A 21,909-nucleotide genomic window follows, 5' to 3' on the forward strand; every position below is an offset into this window, starting at 1 on the left:
TGCACACCATTCCTTTCTCCTTAAGCAATTATTCTGTTTTGCTGGAGGTTCATTCATTCATTTAATAAGTATCTATTAAACACATAGTCTGTGTTTTGTGCTGGATCCTGGGGATACTATGATCATTCAAACACAGCACTAGCTCCCAACGAATTTGCAGTCAAATGGGAGAGCCAGATAAGGAAACAAGTGTTTATAATACAAAATAAAAACTGAGGAATTTAGGATTAAGGAAGCCAGTATTAACTTAAAAAAAAAAAAATTGAACCAGCATGGTTAAATGGAAAGAGTATTGGTTTTAGATTTCATTATTCTGCTTTCAAATACTGATTCAATCACTTAATTGGTTTGTGACTTGGGAAAGTTAACCTCTGTGATACTTGTAAGGTTGTTCTAAGTTTTACTTGGTTAATATATATAGAGCACTTAGTCGAGTGCCTTCTGAATAAATCATTTCTGCTTTTTTCCTAAATCATACACCACAAATTATTATGGTTACAAAACCTATAAATAAAAAGATCATTTCTCTGGCCTCTATTTCACAGGAAATGTGAAAAGAGGATATTTTAAATTTTTTTATGAACTTTGTAAACATCCTGCCTATAAAGAAACTATTAGTAAAAATCAAATTTTATAATTATTTCTTGTAAAGTTTACCCAAATTTCCATCATTAAGATACAGACTGTAAAATTAATATCTTAAGGACTTAGAATATTGTTTGTGAAGTATGCTAGTAATTCTGTAATCACTGGCCTTAGATTTTATTTGTCAACCTAAAAACTTTAAAAGTTTTCTGTCTCCCCACCTCCCCACCCATGATTCAGCATGCCAGTTGCTTTTAAGCAAATTGTAGCTTATATCCAGAAGGGTAATGGTTATAACCTGTTTTCATGAGGTGTTTAAAAAGCATTCAAATAGATCATCAGTAGATTGATGAAATGAATTTGCTTAAGACTCACTCTTTATTAAAATTTGAATTTTTTCTATTTGCAGAATTAAAAGCTACAATATTTAGGAAATACTATCATGCTATATTTACAAATGAAATGGAATAGTCAAAGAATTTGCTTTTAACTGAAAAGTTTTCATTCATTTGAAGTTAAGTATCATAACTGCTGCTAAAATAGAAACTGAAATTGGTCTAACAACAATACAATTTGTAATTCTTCAAAAGTATCGAAATTGGTAGCTCAAATTAGAATACTGCACTTGGGAGAGTATAGATCTAATTCTATTATGTGATTATTTTCAGTTTAGCTATACTATGTAATAACTATTCCAGATTTATCTAGTTCTTTTATAGCTGTACCTTAAAAATAAGACAAGCTGATGTTATTCACCGTTAAACATGTAAATACAAGCTATCAACAGAACACAGAACTATTTTCTATATATTTTACAAAAATCACTCTTAATTATAAATAGTGTTCAAATAAATAGTTACTTTTCTACCAAAAGAAAAAGCCAGTGGAACAGAGTAGGGTAAGGGGTTGGGAAGAAGCCCTAAGATTGTGTTGGCAGGGCAATACAGTGATAGTGACAGCATGAGAAAACTGGATGTGTTCTTCCATCGCTGCTGTTTTCTCTGTTTGAATTAAATAAGTGGTATGTGCCCAAGTGGAACTAGGGACAGTATTCTGAGGACAGGAACCACTTTTATACAGTCCTGCTGGATTCATGCGAGTAATGGTGCATCTGCTTTTTTTGCTGCTGCTGTTAACTTAACCTTGTCATAGATACATTACTGTTTCTGTGGCACTTTTTTTGTGGGTTCTTACTCATATTACTTTCTTTATCTTGGCTGGGCCAGATTGTCTGTTGGCAGGTCAGCACCATTTACCCCTTCTGTTCCTTGCCTGATACAATGGTTTCCTGGAAAGTGTGCATGCTTGTTTTTCCCCCTCATTGTGTCTCCCGTCCCACTCCACCAAATGTGCGATTTAGATATCCAGAAGCCCATTACAATTGATCTATAAAGGTTTTCTTTTGATTTGTTTTTGTCTGTTTTTGTTTGTTTGTTTTTTCCCTAATAACAAAATTTTATTTTTACCTTTCCCAACTCCTTCCTCCCAATAGCAAAACTCCACACACTGGAACTGCTGTAATTTACCCCCTCCTTTCTCCCAGAGCTGTCTCTGTCTTAGGAAAGTCTCTTGTTTGAAAATGTTTATGCCCAGATAGATATTCATTGACTTATTTAGTAACCTCTTAGTGAATTTTTGTAAGCTTTATGACACTGTGCTAAGTAGTATTAATAGGACAGTTCAGTGAAGTGCATAAAAGTAGTCAGATTGTGAGGGTGAAATATTCAAACATATTTTTACCAAAACTACTGTTTAAATCATACTATAATGCTTATATTTATAAAATTCTTCTAAATATTCTGTTATAAAATGTAGTCAATACAGGTGGTTTTAACTAAAGGGTTAAATTTTTCAACCCTTCCCTTAGATAAGCTGTGTTGTCCTTAGACCATTTAAATAACTTGGATTCTGAGCTTTGTAATGTTAAAGTTTTAAAATGCATCTCAAGACTAAATGTTATGATGTGTTACATTTTAGGTCAGAAGACATGTCTTCATCTACATGGCATCTTTCCTTACCTCTATGTGCCATATGATGGTTATGGACAGCAGCCAGAAAGCTATCTTTCTCAGATGGCATTCAGTATCGACAGAGCACTTAATGTGGCTTTAGGCAATCCATCTTCCACTGCTCAGCACGTGTTCAAAGTGTCATTAGTATCAGGAATGTAAGTATATGATAACATCTTTTTAAATTTCTGTTTATCTGTATGTATATTGCTGTTCTTTTTTTTGTTTTAACTTCTAATCTAATGGAGTTGGGGTGAATTGCTTACTATAACTTTTTAAAATAAATTTTTATTGCAATAAAAGATAGACGGTTAACAGTGATTTTTATTTTAACTTTTTCCATTTCTCTGCTTCCTAGAACTATAAAAATTCATGTGATTCATTCATCAGATATTTATTGAGCACCTTCTATGTGCCAGGCACTGTTCTAGGTGCTTGGGATATACAAAACAGAGATCCATACCCCCATGGAGGTTATAGTCTAGTATTGGAACACAGAAAATAGCCAACAGATATAACATGAAATAAATTTATTTATTGCATAATAATTAGTGCTATAGAATAAAAGATGTAGAGCAGGATAAAAAGGATCAATAGGGTGGGGAAGTGGACTGGTGGTGGTTTTACATAGAGTAGTCAAGGAAGGTGTCATTGACAAGGTAAGTGACATTTGAGCAAAAACTTGAAGGTAAGGGAGTAGGAACAAAATGGAGGCCAGGTAGCTGGAGTCAGGAGAAAGAAGAGTGGACAGATGAGGTTAGAGAGATATAGGAGGACGGAGATCATGTTGGCCAGTGGATCACCAAAATCAGTTTTACCTGGTTTGACAGCAATGAGAATGCACCTTTCAGATCTCCAAATGCAGGGAACATAATTGAACAATGGCTCCAGCTACTACACTAAAATCTGTCTATCGTCCTGTATAAGCTAAAGCTGCTTTCCAAGGCTACTCCTAGCCAGTAGCTAAGCATGGCAAGGATACTAAGGCAGGCCTATCTCTGGAGACGCTTGAGGACTCTTGAAAAGCCTATCTGAATTTTCATTAGAATCACACTGCAGTAGAAGACACTTCCACTGATGTTCCCTCGATTCCTCTCCCCTTCACTTGGATCAGGCCTGTACCTAAGCCTGGTGCTATCCCACCCTCTCCTGGGTTCCTCTTCATTTTCTCTCACAGGTATTTCCACCAATTTCTTCCACATTTTGACATTTACTTCTTAGAGGACTCAGACTAACACACCTAGGAGCTTAGTGAAAATACATCTTCTGGTCTCACCCTAGACACTCTGGTGGTGGGGCCAGAAATTTATGCTTTAATAAGCCTTTTTTTTTTTTTTAATTGAAGTATAGTCAGTTTACAATGTTGTGTCAATTTCTGGTGTACAGCGTAATAGTTCAGTCATATGTATACATACATATATCCTTTTTCATTATAGGTTACTAAAAGATACTGAATATAGTTCCCTGTGCTATATGGTAGAAACTTGTTGTTTATCTATTTTATCTATAGTAGTTAGTATCTGCAAATCTCGAACTCCCAGTTTGTCCCTTCTCACCACCCCTCTGTAACCATAAATTTGTTTTCTATGCCTGTGAGTCTGTTTTGTAAATAAATCCATTTGTCTTTTTTAAGATTCCACATATAAGTGATATCATATGGTATTTTTCTTTCTCTTTCTGGCTAACTTCATTTAGAATGACAATCTCCAGGTCTATCCATGTTGCTGCAAATGGCATTATTTTTAATAAGCCTTTTTGATGATTCTGATACATACTAAAGCTTGAGAATGACTGCAGTAGGCTATTGTAAGGGCTTTGGCTTTTACTCTGAGCTATTGCATGATTTTGAGCAGACATGATCTAACTTAAACTTGAAAGGGTTACTTTAGCAACTGTGTGAAGAATAGCTCATAGGGGCATAAGAGTAGAAGCAGAGAGAAAATTAGGACTCTGTTTCATAAATCTGGGTGAGAATATATGATGGCTTGAACTAGGGTGGTAGTGAGAAGTGGTCAGCTTCTAGATTTATTCTAGAGGGTTGAGTCAGCAAGATTTGCTGTTTGATTGGATGAGGGTTATGAGAGGAGTCAAGGATGACTACCAAGTTTTGAGTCTGTACAGGTAGAGCAGGCTGGCAGGAAAGATTTGGACCTGATAGAGGAACATAGGAGTTGGATATGTCTATATGAAATCCATCGAAATCTGTCTACTTCTTCCACCTTACTCCAAGTTTTCCTCTGGACCACCACAGCATCCTTTAATTGAATTTCCTTCTTCAATTCTTGTCTCACATCAGAGCTACAGAAGTATTCTTCTTACAGTGTAAATTGGATCTTTTAAAATTATTTAAAATCCTTTGGTGGCTTCATATTGTTTATAGAATAAAATTTAAGCTTCTAATCACAGCCTGTGTGATCTGACCCCTGTCTACCTCTCTGACTTTTTTCACTGTGTTCCATCCAGAAACATTGGTCTTTCAGTTCCTCTGATGTGCCGAGCTCTTTCCTACCTTTGTACTTGCAGTTTCCTTTCCTTGAGTGCTTTACCTTTCTCCAGTCCTTCAAATGCTTCACCTTTCCAAGGAAGTTTTCTCTGACTTCCCTACTTAAAATAGGTTGTCATTATTATTATGTATCTTAGCCCATTTTGTTTCCTTTAGTACTTTCTATAGTTCGCAGTTATTTTAATTTTTGTTCATTAATTCTTTTGGAGGATGGCAATTAGGTTTACTTATTTAGATGAGGTACTGGGGATTGAGCCCAGGACCTTGTGTATGCTGAGCATGCACTCTGCCTCTTGAGCTATCCCCTCCCCTCTTTGTTTATTCTTATGTGTTTTTCCCACCAGCTTGTAAGTTCAGTGAGAAAAAGCACCATGTTTGTCTTGTCCATCATTATATCTCTAACATCTTGTATAGTGTTGGGCGCTTGTCTCAGTAATTATTTAGTTGAATAAATAAATGAGATAAAAGTTCATACCTATCCTATGATAGCAACAGTTAGGTTAAAAATAGTCATCAGCTTTATAGTCTAATTTTTTTATGTTTAATAGTTTCTAAGAACTTTCCTATATACATATTCTCATTTCAAATCTGACTCTGAACAGCCTAGTGGCGTGAATCATTAGTCATCAATTTTTCTCTATTTTTGATAGGCATTTGTTAAAAGCATAGTCATATTTTTAAGACTAGTTGTACAAATCTAGAAACCTGTAGGCAAAAGATGAGCTATTCAACCTAATTTATGGCTGCTATTCTCTTTTTTCTCCTATTCTAATATATTTGTTTGTTGGGTTTTTTTCCCTCATCTGGATCCCCTTTTCCCTTACTATACATTCTAGCATCTATGATTCCTTTACTCCTTCAATATTACCTACTTCTTTAAGGTAGACACGGTTGCATCTAGCTACCAAATTAAAATTTGTATAAGGTTTAATTCCAGTCTTCCTAGAGTATGAATTATCCTGAAGCTGGATTGAGAGGACCGTGACCTTAGGTTAGGTTCATTTCTGGGATTCCTTGCCACTTAGCTACCATGATTCTAGAAAATAGAAAATAAACTTATGGTTACCAGGGGGTAAAGGAGGTGGGAAGGGATAAATTGGGAGTTCAAGATTACCAGATACTAACTACTATAGATAAAATAGATAAACAACAAGTTTCTACTGTATAGCACAGGGAACTACATTCAATATCTTATGGTAACCTACAGTGAAAAAGAAAATGAAAAGGAATTTATGTATGTATATGTATGACTGAACTATTATGCTGCACACTAGAAATTGACCCAACATTGTAAACTGAATATACTTCAATTTAAAAAAAAAACTTTTTAATGGACACTGCTTTATAGTAATCATACAGATGCCTCTGACCTAAAGGCTTGAAATAGCCTATAAAGAAATTTATTTAAATATATCCCAAATAATGACTGTGTTGCCAAATTACTCCTGTATTTGAGATCTGCTACACTATCAGACATGTCAGAGAGAAATGGTGTCCTGATGACGCTAAATTCTGTCTAGTGCCCATCATAAGGGGAGAATAGTTTTTAAATGAAAAGAATTTGAGTTTATCCACCTAAAGATTTAACCAATCATTTATAGACAAATTTTAGGCAAATATAAAACTTTTTATTTTGTCTGCAAATTCATACCTATTTATGTATTGTTTTTAACTACAGAATTTTTGAAAATGGTAGTCTGCATACCAGAGTTTCAGATCCTCCTGAAATGACATAACATGATAGACCAATTTATTCCTTCTTGCATTGAGGACTTGTTTCTCTCCCTGTCATATAGATTTTTGCTTCTCCCTTTCCCCACTGAAGCTGATGCCCTGAGAAGAACCTAGCCTCAGTATAAATAGGGTCCTAAGTAAGGCCATGGTCTTTGCAATCTCTTAAGTTCCTGTCTACCCAGTTTTCCCAAGTTTCATTTGATTTAGGTGTATGTTTTATTCACACACACAAATATACATAAATACAAAAGTATGACAGATAAATTGTCTCTGCTTAGTGAACTTGTAAAATTAATAATAAAGAGAGACAAACAAGGAAAGTGATACAAATGCTATTAAAGAACTTTGTTGATGAAGAGTTTTAGTTTTTGGCAGAAGAATGGGAAATGGGAGAAGGTACCTGAAAGGTCTCTGTTTTTCTCATACATGATCAGAGTAAAGAGAAAAGAGCCACTGTTTATCAGAGTCATGATAACTAAAATTAAGGTATAAATAGTTTGCTGCTCCTTTTTGTCCCTAGTTTTTTTAAGTGGTATTTTTAAACTTTTTAAAAGAAGTAACAAGATTTCAGTATTTCATATGTTAACCTTGTGCTAAGTTTAAGTGAAAGATCTTGGAGGTTTTTTTGAAGGGTTTGGTAATTTTTAGTATAAGACTGAATTAGGCTAGCTGAGTGTAATTAAGGCAGTAAGTTGCATTATTTCACCTCTGATTCATGAAAATAATTTGAAATATCTTTTTATTTCAGGCCTTTTTATGGTTATCATGAGAAGGAAAGACACTTTATGAAGATCTATCTTTACAATCCTGCAATGGTGAAAAGGTACAAAGAAAAATGAAATAAAAATATGAATAACTATTACTTAGGTATTTTAATAGTAAAAATAAAAATCTAGAAGAAAGGCCTATATAGTTAGTAGCATTATTAAAGAAAGAGACCATAAAATGTACATATTTGTATAAGGAGAGAGATCCATAAGGGACCTTGTTTTATATTGCCTAACTGCTTCTTTTCTGTCTTAGATTTAGGGAGTTTGTGGAAGTAGATAAAGAGATATGATGGCTGCCTTGTATGATCTTAGTGCCCTGCTAGCCAGACCAGATGTTCAATACCAACAGAAATTTGTTCTTCAGTTTCAAAGGAAGGAGAAATGTGTGAGAGTGAGGCCAGAGTGGCAGAGCTTCCAAGATCCCAGAATCCTGTTGACTCCTTATGAGATGTTAGTGAAACTTTATATCCCAGGTTTTTTGTTTATTTTGGTTCTGGTTTGACGTCTTTCAGTAAGTCTCTCTGCTTATTGTGTGTTCTCTCAATCATCTTGGAGCCCAAGTAATTGAGGGCATGAAGAGCACATATTGAGAAGGCTTTAGTTATCCTCTTGTGTTCAGAACGAGGGTTTTCACTCTGTGTTGTGACAAGCTAGGGTAAAAGTGGTACTCAGAAGTTCTGAATTTTTTTTTTCCAGAAGATTCTCTCTGCTACTGGGTTCCAAAAGGTAACCATTTGGCAAGATACAAATTGGGTATTTCCCCAGAGTAAATTTAGACACCAGGAGAGGCATAGCCACCAAGGATATGAGGTTTACTCCAAATTAGGCCAACTGAATACTTCATTAAATCGCAGCAAGCTCAGCTAGCCACTGTTCTTGTTAACGGAACACCATTTTTGCTTGAAAGAACAACTGATAGACAAAACAAGTTACAGTGATTTGCCTATTTAACAAACTTTTAAAAAATGAACAAAGTGAACCTGTCACTTCAAATAAGAAAATTCAGAATATTTGTTGCCAATGATAAAATTTGAGTTTTCAAACAAACATTAGAATTTTGGGAAACATTTATTTCTGCTGTGAACTTAACTCCTTTCCAGTACTTAGATACTTTTCTGATGAGATAGATAATGGTACTAACAAATTTTTCATATTGTTTAATGAAATGTATCACCACTTATTATTATAGATTATAATTTAATCCTATAAGTTATAAGATTTATATAACTTAATGGATCTATATTTTTCAAATGAGTAGTATCAGAGATCAGCGTTTATCTGAAAAAGCTGTTCAGTTACTCTTCTTTTTTTCAATTACATATCTGTGTGAAACTATTTCCTTCATATGCTTCAACCAAACAGTATATCAGAACAGACTGAGCAGAAGCAGATATGAGAATCTAGCTGTCTTCTGTTAAAACAGAGATTTGCAAACATGTAAAACAATTCCTCGTTTCTCACTAAATTGTTTTTGTTTTGGAAAATATCAGGTTTTTTTTTAATAAAACTTATTTATGTTAACATATAATGGGTTTGTTGTTATTTTAGAATTAGTAAATAAGTTTCTTAAAATTTTCTGTTTCGACTTAATATGGTAAATATCAGTAGATATCAGCCACATAAACAAAAGCTCTTTGACGCTGTCAATAATTTTTAAAAATGAAAAGGGATCCTAGGACCAAAAAGTTTGAGAACTACTGGAATAAAGCTCTCTTATTTTCTATCAAAGATTCTTAAAATCTATTCCCATCCATTCTCTCCTTCTCATTGCCTGTTACAGATTTCCCCCTTCACCTCCAAAGTTCAAAATCCACCCTCTTTGACCTTTTCTTCCATCTATCAGTTGTCTTCATATCTCTTTCCACACTATTTAGTATTAGTAAGACTGTTAATTTTACACATATACACATTCATACTCAAAGACACATTCATACTCATAGCTAATCTCCCATAAGAATTTATCTATACTTTCTGAGTTCAATTTCTTACCTCCTATTCACTCTAAATTATTTCAGTATGAGCTCTATTTCAACCATTTCACTAAATTTGCTTTCATTAATGACCTCAGTGTTGTTAAATCCAATTAATACCTCTTTGTCTTTACCTTTTGATCTAATGTCAATGCTTACACTGCCTTAAAATAAGGTTATTTTGATATAAACTTTCTGGTTTTCCGCATATCTGTCTGGTCATTCATATTTATGCCATTTTGTTGGTTCCTCTTTTAACATCTGTGGTTGTTCATTGGACTTTTGTCTTATGCTTTCATTTTTTTTCTCTCTATATGTTCCACTTATTTTACAGTCTTTTATGCTCCCATGGTTTGTTTTTTAATCCTTATACTTTTGACTTCCATTAGTCATAGCTTAAATTTTCCTCCAGAGCTCCTGATCAATATATCAAACCATCTGGATAAATAGAATAGCACTATAGTTAAGAGTGAGGGCTCATGTCAGAAAATTGGGGTTGAATTTTAGCTCTTCTGCTTTTTATTTGTATGATTTGGGGCAACTTTTTGATGTAAGACTCAGTTTCTCTATTGATAAAATGGAGATAATAGTACCATAGTTTTTTAGTAAGGATTATTTGAGATTAGGTATTTAAAGCACCTAATATAGTTGTCCAGTGCATAGTGCCAAAAAATATGTTAGCTATCTCTATTCTGTTAATTATCTTTATCGTAATCTTTATTATCATTCATTTCTAATGTTTTCATGGAAGTCTACCTAAATACTTCAGTATACCGAAACTCTAATATCTCTAAAATTGAGTTTATCTTTATTTCCCCCCTCCAAAAAACATCCCCAAAGAAACCTTTCTTCCAGTCCTTTCTGTTTCAGTAATTGCAGCACCACAAAACTAACTGCTTAATCAAGAAATTCAGGCATTATCCTCAACTTATATTCTACCTCACCCTCTACATCTAGTTAGTCATCAAGGCTTGACCGTTTTATTCCTTGTATGTCTCCTGAATCAACTCATTTCCATGATCCTTGTTAAAGCCACCACCATCTTAGTTTTTCACAATAATCTTCTTACTCCCTATCTCTAGTCTTTTGCATTCTCTAGCTAACCTGGTCATTTTGCGTCCCTACCCATCGCTTCACAGGCAAATTCCACCATCTCTTCAAATGTCTTCATAGGCTTTGCATGATCTGACTTCTTATTGTCTCTCTACGCTCCTCACCACCACCACAGCCCTGTCACTAGGCCTCACTCTGTGGTTTCAGTTCTTGAATAAACCACATTTTCTTATGACCCTTTACATGTGCAATTTTATTTTCATGAAATACTCTTTCTTCAGAGAAAAATTTTCTGGAGTTCATTGTTCATTGTTCAAGTTCGTTGTTTATTCTCCTGCTTAGAGACTAATTTTCAAGAAGGCTTTGCAGAAATTACCTCTGCACCTCTATTTGCTTAATATCCTTCCTAGACATTTCATATACTTCCCGTGCATAGCACTTATACTATTTATAATTGCCTACCATTTGTATTCCCCATCATTAAGGTAAAATAAGTCAGAAGGAAAATATTAAAGTGATAACATCTCTGAGTGGTGGATTGAGTCATATTTCCTTTTTTAGAACTTTAGAATAATCTTTTCAAAAATTTTCTGAATTTTTAAAAGAAAAAGCTCATATTTTAAAAACTTTTTTGACAACTTACCTTTTCAATATAGTTAGCATTATATTGATTTTAGAAGTCAAAATATTCTTTATCCAAGACCCTTTTGTCACTTTCTTTCAGAACATGTGGCTTACTTTAAAACTTGATTTAATTTTCAGCAAAATATAAATTACTGGTAAAATTGAAATGAAAATTGTGTAATAATACAATGTGTTTTATCCTCTATATTTGTTTAATCATTGTTTCACTTACCATTTTAGGAAGCAGAATTTTATGAAACAACTTTTTTTCTAATTTAGGATATGTGAACTTTTGCAAAGTGGAGCCATAATGAATAAATTTTATCAGCCTCATGAAGCGCATATTCCCTACCTCCTACAGCTCTTCATTGACTACAATCTGTATGGAATGAATTTAATAAATCTGGCTGCTGTCAAGTTCCGAAAAGCAAGAAGGAAAAGTAAGGTTAATTTCTCAAGTTCAAATTAAAGCTTTGAAACAAGTATTATGTAAATGATGATTTGTAAAATAATATATATTTAGAAAATAACTGCTAAGTGGGTAAGGAATAAAAAAAGAAATAAGCAAAAATGTCTTAGAGTTTAATCAGGAAAATAATCTCGATTTTTTTTTCTAATAGCTTTATTGAGATATAATCCACATACCATATAATTCACTGATTTAAAATGGATAACTCAGTGGTTTGTAATATATTACAGAGTTGTGCATCCATCACCATAATCAAATTTAGAACACTTTCAACACCTCTAAAGGAAACCCCAAAGTCTTTAGCAGTCACCCCAATCTTCCTACACCTCTGCCCCTTAGCAACCACTAATCTACTTTCTGTCTCTGTATGTTTGCCTATTCTGCATATCTCATATAAATGGAATCATATGTTTGGGTTTGTTTGTTTGTTTGTTTGTTTACTTAGCCTAATATTTTCAAGGTTCATCCATATTGTAGCATGTATCAGTATTTCATTCCTTTTTGTGGCCAGCTAATATGTTATATGGATATGCTACATTGTTTATTGATTCATCAATGGATAGACGATTTGGGTTTCCCCCTTTTGGCTATTATGGGCAATGCTGCTGTGAACATTCATATATTTGTGTAGCTATATGTTTTCATTTCTCTTGGGCATATACCTAGGAATAGAATTTCTGGGTCAAATGGTCTAGCATCGTTGGCCTTTTATTCTCAATGGATTCTATCTCTTCTACTTAAAACAAAATGAAACCAACATTTTTCCTCCAATTCCTTTCTGTTATAATTTTTTTTCTTATCCTTCACTGCCAAACTTTTAAAACCAGAAGTTAGTTGTTTGTTTTGTTTGTTTGTTTGTTTTTCCTGTTTGTAGTTTACCAACTGTTGTTTTCTGGTTTGACTCCTTGCATTTCTTCTGCCATACCCAAACCGTGCTGTGAAAAGTAACCAGGGGATTTATTTTTCCCCCTCTGAATGGTGGGCTAGGTTACTGGGATCAGCCCTCTTACTAAAAACAATTTAAAGATTTTATTTTTAATCTTAATATATCACAGAGATCACAAAACAATAAAGAAGTACTGGCGAAAACAGGGAATAGAGTGCTGAAAACAGCCTTTGCCCTGAGGGGTTTGCTAATCCTGGAAAATTTAGAACCTTCACTGAGACATCTTTGCTAGGTGAGGGAGGCAGAAATAACCCAGGGTCTGCTTGACAGGTTTCAAATAGAATAAGGTAGAGTTTCGTATAGATATGCCCAAACTAGGAAGTAGAGCAACCTTTGAGACATTTTAGCACAGTTTGAGTCTCCTGGGACTAAAAGAGAATCCCAAACCTAGAACTTCATCCAAGGTGGTAGAATCGTTGGATATCCATAGGCCAGAAAATAAAAATAAAAGAGCCCAAACACATACTTCACATGTTGTATAAACATTAACTCAAAGTGGATCATAGACTTAAATGTAAAATGTAAAACTATCAGACTTCTAGAAAGAGAAAATCTGCCTGACTGATTCTGTCAAAGTTAAAAACTTTTTCTCTGTAAAAAATAATATTAAGAAGATGATAAGGTAAGTCACAGACTGGGAGAAAATGTTTTCAAATTACATCTAGAATATATAAAGAACTCTTAAAACGTAATAAGGAGCAAACAAGCCCATTAAAAATGGTCAAAAGACCTGAAAGATACTTCAACAAAGAAGATATGAGGATGGAAAACACATGAAAAGATGATTATATATTGTTACAAAAATGCGTATTATAACCACAAAGAGCTACCATTACACACCTATTAGAATGGTTAAAATCCGAAATACTAGCAATAACAAATGCTGATAAGGATGTGAAATAACAGCAACTCTCATTCATTGCCGATGGGAATACAGAATAGTGCAGTCACTTTGGAAGAGTTTGGCAGTTTCTTGTATTGTTAAACATAGACTTACGATATGACCCAGAGATTACACTCATAAATGTTTACCCAAGTGGTTTAAAACTTACGTCCACCCAAAAACCTGTATGCAAATGTTTATAACAGCTTTATTTCATAATTGCTAAAACGAAAGTAACCCAGATGTCCACTTGGGTTATATATCCATACAGTCGAATACTATTTATCAATAAAACACATCAAGCTGTTGATTCATCCAACATTGGTGAATCTTAAATGCATTGTACTAAGTGAAGGAAGCCAGGCTCAAAAGGCTGCAAATTGTATGATGTCATTCATATAACATTCCGGTAAAGGCAAAAAAAAACTCTAGTAATGAAAAACATACTAATGGTTGCCAGGAATTGGAGAAGAGTGGAGTATTGACTGCCAAGCAAGTATACAGGTGAACTTTTCGGATGAAGGAATTATTCTTTACATTACTAGCATGGTAGTATGATTCTGTGTATTCACCAAATCTATAGAACTGTACTTTAACCAAGTATTGAAGGTTAATATCCCCAATGAGCTGTCATGTGGGTATCTTGTACCGTTGCACATGATGTGATGAGGACACATCAGCTCTGTGGTATTCTTCACAAAAGCCCATGAAGACAATCGAATCATGAGAAAAACATCAGAGATACCCAGATTGGGGGACATTCTGTAGGTTACCTGACCAGTACATATGACTGTCAAGGTCATGAAAAACAAGGAAAGACAGAAATAAACCAGAGGAGACTAGGGAGACATGATAATTAACTGCAGTATGGTACCTTAGATTGGATCCTGAAACAGAAAATGGACAGTAGTGAATAAACAGGTGAAATTCAAATAAAGTGTGTTGTTTAGTTAATAGGAACATACCAGTTTCTTTGTTTTGACAGAGGTACCATGGTAATATAAAATGTTAACAGGGGGAGAGACATGGTAAGCATTATTCAGAAACCTTCTGTATTATCCTCGTAATGATTTTCTGTAAATCAAAAATTATTCCAAAATAAAAAGGTTATTGTGGGAAAAGAGAATAACAGGTTGGTTATCAGTGTCAAATATAGCTGGGAGTTCAAGAAAGATTGAGGGATGGAAAAGATTATACAGTATGTACAGGAGGTTTTTATGGAAAAGGAGGTCATTTTCACAAAAGTTTGTTTCCATTAGATGAAAAAGCATGAGGAAAGTTTGAATTAGCAAATATATATAAGCCATTTATTTTAGTTATCAAAGTTAGGTGAGTATTAGAAGGGATTTTTTTCCCAAAAATATGCAAAATTTTTTCAATTTGAAGGCAGAAATATATGGAATTTAGTTGAAAAAAATTAAAAGTAGGGAAATTTCAAGTATGAGGAAATAAAATTTTTATCTTAATTTATTATTACTAAATACCCCAAACGTTTTTGTTGTTTTGTAAAAAATGGTTATACTGAAATCATGGAGATAATACGTGAATTTTTTTTTGTCTTGTTATCTCAGATGCATCGTAATTAAATGAACAGTAAACTTACTATAAACATGTTACATATATATGCATAACTTAACATTTTTGTCTTGTACGACAAGTTAGTGTAATCATAATACAGTCTTTTGAAAGTAAATTCAAAAGTGAAAAAGATTTAGAAATTTTAATAATATACATCCCTATACAGTTTTGTCTCTGTATTCAGTTATATACTCAGTTGTCAATTGAAATGGAAATGATGCTAATTACTATTAAGGTAAAGTCTATAGAAGTATTTAAATAGAGTAAATGTTTTTAGCATCACAGAGCCATTTTTATATTGCATTTTTAACATCGAGTTGAACAGAATTTTATATATGTAAAATATTACACATACATATTTATAAAACACTACACAGTAAAATAATACATAAAGTGGAGGATAAAGTGTGAATTTTTATAATGTGATGAATAACTTTGAATCAGTAAACTTGTGTAGCTTATTCATTCATATAAATTTATTAGAAAATAATATTTATGTTGTAATTTGCAACTTGCAAAGTAATTTCATATAAATGCCTTAGCCTCATAACAGCAAAGTCTTCAAAAGCTTCAGAAGATATATAGAATCAGTTACATGGTTTGGTATGTGTTTTGTTAAAATAGCAAAGATGGTGTCTAATTAATCATTTTTGATCAAGCTAACCACATAAGAAAAAGTATTAAATTTAGTTGGCAAGTATTGCAAATTTAATATCTTTCTTAATGTTAGGATTCTTTCTGTGCCATTCACTCAAGCTTTCTCTTACTGAAAATTTAAATTTCCATAAGACATCACCGATAAATAGCTAAAATTTAGAGACTATTTCCAAAGGATGACCCCAGTACTCAGTTTTTGCAACTAGAACAACTAAGCAAATAATGGAATTCCCTCCAACCTCTGGTCAAATTGTATTTGCGTTTGCCTCAGGTTTCCACTTACTGTTACTGACATTACTTTTGGAATGCATTGTATATTTTCTTTTTATTCAGGGATTAGTATTCAAGTATGTTTTGAATTTCATCTGGAATCTGATTTCCACTAGAATTATAGAATTCATATATTGCAAATACTTTTCCCCCCTCTCAGTTTGGAATCAGTACTGTCCACTGTGCATTCCAGTATGTGTATGAATTTTTAGGACACAATTTTAGGAACTAGTAATATTGATTGTATGTTAATTAACTTAAAAGATTATTATATGTACATTAAAAGTGGAACTTACCCCCTTTTACCTTTTTATTCCTAGGCAATCCATTGCGTGCGACTGGATATTGCAAGGATCGGTTACCAGGAAAAAATTCTCTTACTGGTACTTTATTTCAGTGGGAAGAAGATGAAATACCAAGGTTAGTTAATGTTCTAAAAGAAAAGAAAACTTGTTTACATATATCTTACTGTATTCAGAAATTAATGGTTAGCATTATTTAATTTTATCCTTTATTATAATTGTTTTCTATAAGTTGATCAAATCTATCTATATAAGTTGATCAAAAAAGCAAATTTCAACATTAGTATGTTATATGGAGCCATAGATTTCAAAAATAGACCATGAAAATATACTTCGTTATTACCTAATTAATAAAAGGAATCTGGGTATAAATTTTTATACTTCTCTCCAGCATCCATATTCATTGTACATTTTAAATTGATATCCTATAACTTATCAAGTAAAAATCACACAATAAGATAGCAACTTAAAACCTAAATAGCAAATATTTTTAATAAAAATAACCCCTAAATATTTCTAAATATTAAATAATTCTAAATATTTGTGGGGAAAAAGTAGGTTGACACAGTGTATATGAATAATACAATTTGTGATTTCTTTTGACTGTTTTATTATTTATTAGACTTTCTTGGAAGAGGTAACATATTCCAAATGCTTAGATTTCCCTACCATCAAGCAGACATATAATCAGTACCTTTCTAAATTATCAGTAATAGCTTTATCTATGTATAACTCAGAGGATTTCTGTTTTATACCACAAAGTGTTGCCCAAGCTTTCTTAATTCTTTTATTGATCATTTGGGTATTGATAGGGTGGTATGGTTCTCCTCTTTTTACTACACATATATCACCTGATACTTTTTAAGCAGGTATTTTTATGAAGAGTGCAAAGTAGAAAAAGTGTTTAATTAAATGACTTTTTTTATTTCATTGATAAGAAAATGTGAATTTATTAATAAATTGAAGATAAACTGTCACAAAAATATTTGTTTAGAGGTTAATTTATATAGTTCAAGATTCTAATATGTTCACAGAATTTCCATATTACAGAATTGCTTGGGCTTTTTTTTTTTTAATCTTTTTATTTATTTATTTATGTTGGTGGGGAAGTAATTAGGTTTATTTACTTACTCATTTGTTTTATTGGAGGTACTGGGGATTGAACCTAGGACCCTGTGCGTGCTAGGCATGCACTCTGCCACTGAGCTATACCTTCCCTCCCTACTTGGGCTTTTTTAAAAGACCTAAAATTAAGAAAGAATCTCATTAAATAATTGAAATACATTGTTTTATAACTGGACTATTACACCAGAATGAGACTTTGAAGACTTCAAAGTAATATGGACAGTGACTTACCTTACCTCTGAATTTCGATCAACAAGTATCAGGACTTTTTTTTTTTTTTTTTTTTTTTTAATGGAGGTACTGGAGATTGAACCCACGACCTGCTGCATGCTAAGCATACTCTCTACCACTGGGCTATACCCCCATCCCGGACTTTGTGATAAAAGTCATTCACGTATATATACACGTGTACTTCTTGGTTCCTTCTCAGATATGGCATAATTATTTTTATAACTATGTTGAAATGGTATCAAATTTAGAGAGAACATTATTTACCACATCAAATTCAAGCTCTAATCAGTCCAGCGCAGTGACCAACAAGCTACTTGCTGTCTCATTTTTTATGCCTCTAATACAGTTCCTCTGTCTCTCTAAAATTGGAGCAAGGCACCTTAATCCAAGTGTTTTACCTACTCACTAGATCCCTTGGTTTTCAGAGTTCTACATTTTGTAACTTGTTTTTTGCACGATCAACTCAAGTTAAAGTTTATTTGTATTTGAAGTCTTTTTGAACAAACATCTTTCTGATTAGGTCATATGACTATAGTAAAACTACACTGCTTAGGAGTTTGGGGAAACTGTATTATAATGAAAAGTTTAAATTTTAAATGTTTTTAAGGAGCCTATTTTATTACCTTTAAGAACTGACAAATTATAGGCAAAGATATGAAAAGGCAAACTAGTGAAATTAGACAAGGTATTCAGAATTGAATTTACAATAAATGTAGGGTAGCTATGTATTTTTGTCCCATATTTTTAGGATGCTTATATTGTAGTAAACACGAAAATCTATAATTTCATCAAATCCAAATATCATGTCAAATATTTTTCTCAAATCAGTACTTTTAAATTTTGTTAGTCTCATTTTTACCCCCAGTGCTAGAACCTTCTTTTTTTTTTTAACAAAAAAAAATGTTTTATAATTCTTCAGAAATGGTATTACAAGGACCATAACAAATAGAGAGCAACAATCTCTTAATGAGATGAGACTGCTGAGTTAGCAGCTCTGCTAACCTTATTTGCCAGCTCATTGGAAATTACCACGTGTCTCACGGACCTTCAGGGTCATTTGCCAGAGTGTTGAATTCACCAAAGTCGAGTCTGCTACAGTAATCTCAACCCTGACTGTCCATCAGAATAATCTGAAGAGATTTTTTAATTTATAGCTGTCTGAGCTCCACTCTTAATGATTGTAAATTGTAGATCTGTTGTGTTAAGCTGTGAACAGAGATGTTTAGAGAGGCAGTTGTCTAATTACCATTGTTATTGCTTATCTACCTTTTGTGACTAAAATGAATGGTGTACATGTATTTGCTGACTCTAGTTTTTTAGTCATGTTTTTTCTATCTACTGAAAACAGATGTTTAATTCTGAAAACTACTTCCTTTCCCTAGGAACACCTCCTGTTCTGAATGTCTGAAGTACTTTTTGTAATAAGGTCAAGAAATAGTTGTGAATTTCTACTATGAGGTTGCATTTTTTTAATGTTACTGTTTCCATCCTTTGCCACAAATGTGCTACTCCTAGAAAGTCCATCCCTGAAATTTCTAATATAATTCTTTCAAAATTGTGAAACTTTTTAGTATAAAGGAGAAAACTGTTGACCAAAAACTGTTCTATCTGGTGCTTTTATTCATGGCAAAACTGATTTTGTTAAATTAAATGAGTAAAGAAAACAAACTACATTGAGAGTTATTTTTTCTGAAAGTTAAAAGGATGAATATATTGTGGTAGGTTGACTAATATGTCTCTTCTCTATCAATGTTAAAAAGATATAGTGTGTGTTTTGTGTCAGTTTATTTATTTGAATTGTAAAACTTCTGTGGTTAAATTAATTTCTAATATTTCATCAAAATTTCCTTACATATAGACAATGGAAAATGAAGTTTTGTTAATATGTTTCTCTTAAAATATTTTAAAATGTTTCTAATGAAAATGTTAATGAACTATATACAAGATCTTGTGGTAGCTCACAGCAAAAAGGAATGTGACAATGAATGTAAGTATGTTCGTGTATAACTGAAAAATTGTGCTCTATGCTGGAAATTGACACAACATTGTAAACTGACATAACTCAATTAAAAAAATGGGCAAAAGAAAAAGAGGTTTTGTTGATATGTTTCTCTTAAAATATTTTAGAATGTTTCTAATGAAAATGTTAATGAACTTTCCCATCACCTGCTTTCTAGTAAAAGTTCTCTGCTTTTCATTTGGTGTCCATATTGGTAGGAGATCTAAATTTTGGAATAAGTAAACTGGGATCCACACTAGTCACATGTTCATTCTGCCAAGCAGATACGTGATATCTTCCTAATCTTTCTGTGGCTCTGATGAAAAACAAAGATGCTTTTGAGTCAAAGAGCATTAGTGGAGAATAGCTCTCTATAGTTCTCATAAAAAGTAATGACCTAATGATGTCATCTCTTTTCCTACCTATGACGGCACTGTTGAACTCATGCGGTTTCTCAATTCTGTAGTTACGGAGAATTTTAAAGTATTTCCCCACTAAGCAGTAGTTGAGGTCAGGGAGAACAGTATCATTTGCCCACTTTTCAGTATGTTCGTCTCTCCCCTCACTTCTTGACTTATAGTCCCTCCTTATTTTTTAAAAACCATCTATGATTGCTGAGATAGATAACTCTGGGCAAATGATTGCATATGTGTATGGTTTTTGATGTGTCCCCTCTGTTGTCCCTCTGTTATCTTATCCCCTTCTGCCCTGGATGTGACCCACATGCTAAAACATTGTACGTCACTTATATATAAAATTTAATGAACCAAAATGTGTAAAATATACTCCAAAATGATCTCAGTAGAGTTGTCAGTATAATAGGTTTTGTATTTTTCTCTTCTTGCTTTGTTTTTTTTTTGTATATACCACAGATATCAATTATGTCATGAATAATTGTGAGTTAATATAATATCTCTGACTTTTCTGGTTACTACCTAAACATGAAAAATTGTGTAAGAAAAACTTTCAGAAAATTTCTCTCACATGGTTACCATGTCTTTTTAATACAGCTCTTCAATACTGGAAGGTGTTGAACCACAGAGTACATGTGAATTAGAAGTAGATGCTGTAGCTGCTGATATCTTAAATCGTTTGGACATTGAAGGTATATACTCAGTTATTCTTAATATGAGCTTTTATTTTTAAAAATCAGTGACCAGGGTAGAGTGAAAAAAGTAGGGAAGAAAACATTACTACAGAAGTAAGATTATTTAAAGGAGGATATTAAATGTTATGAAGATTTTTTTTGTACCTCTCATGAGATAGTTATTATTTTTTCATTTATGCTTTCATTCATATGAGTTTGTTTGCACAGACCTAAACCTAAAGTAAGTGTGACACCAAATAAATTAGCCATTTTAAAAGAACTTAATATGCTCTGCCTTTTAATTTTTTTATTTTCAAGTTATATACTAGGTAGGGGACTTTTAGGTCTGTTGGCTATCATCAGATGTTTGAATATTACTCACTTGCTGGGTTTTGGGGAACTAGTGGGAAAACTAAAAAAGGAGTAAAATAGTAAATGTAGGTTGGGATAGTTTGTCTATTTTATTACACAAAGTAGGTAATTATTTTTCTTAAAGGGCAGCATTTTTTTTAAGTACGGATTTTGTTTTAAGCAAGTATTTTTCACTTTAACCCTTACAGTATTAAAGTATTGTTGTGATTACAGCTCAAATTGGTGGAAACCCTGGTCTACAGGCCATATGGGAAGATGAAAAGCAACGGCGAAGAAACAGAAATGAAACTTCTCAAATTAGCCAACCTGAATCACAAGGTATAAACCTAGTAATACCCTGATGATTTTTTTAACTAGATATTTTTAATGGAAAAGTTTAAACCATTTAGTTTTTACCTTGATATTAGATTTTACTTTTCAAATTACCTTTAAATTTTCTATATTTTTCCTGTTGTCGTTGCTCTGAGCCATAGTTCTTTCTTTAAAAGTATTTCCTGTTTTATTTTATTATTATTATTATTTTTAATGGAGGTACTGGGGATTGAACCCAGGACCTCATGCATGCTAAGCACATGCTCTGCCACTGAACTATTACCTTCCCTCACCCTGAACCATAATTCTTTGCTTCCGAAGTGTCACTCATTGTCTCTTTCCTCAACAATTGACATCTTCATCGTCCTTGGTTTTCACTGTACTGTGTCCTCTTGCCCTACCTTTTTGCTCCTTTTTCATTCTTTGGTAC

At 33.0% G+C, this 21,909-nt stretch overlaps 1 protein-coding gene across 7 annotated transcripts in view; it reads left to right on the plus strand.

Moving 5' to 3' along the window:
• Window positions 1-21,909, plus strand: part of REV3L (REV3 like, DNA directed polymerase zeta catalytic subunit) — a 143,589-nt gene that overhangs the window by 40,513 nt on the left and 81,167 nt on the right. For all 7 annotated transcript variants that reach the window (XM_064486767.1, XM_064486769.1, XM_031456165.2 and 4 more), the window contains exons 2-7: window positions 2,563-2,752; window positions 7,580-7,654; window positions 11,528-11,688; window positions 16,372-16,471; window positions 20,719-20,813; window positions 21,381-21,485. In XM_064486767.1, coding sequence (XP_064342837.1) covers window positions 2,563-2,752; window positions 7,580-7,654; window positions 11,528-11,688; window positions 16,372-16,471; window positions 20,719-20,813; window positions 21,381-21,485 — 726 coding nt within the window. The remainder of the gene's footprint in view (window positions 1-2,562; window positions 2,753-7,579; window positions 7,655-11,527; window positions 11,689-16,371; window positions 16,472-20,718; window positions 20,814-21,380; window positions 21,486-21,909) is intronic.

Source organism: Camelus dromedarius, chromosome 6 (genome assembly GCF_036321535.1).
Source record: "Camelus dromedarius isolate mCamDro1 chromosome 6, mCamDro1.pat, whole genome shotgun sequence".
NCBI lineage: Eukaryota > Metazoa > Chordata > Mammalia > Artiodactyla > Camelidae > Camelus > Camelus dromedarius.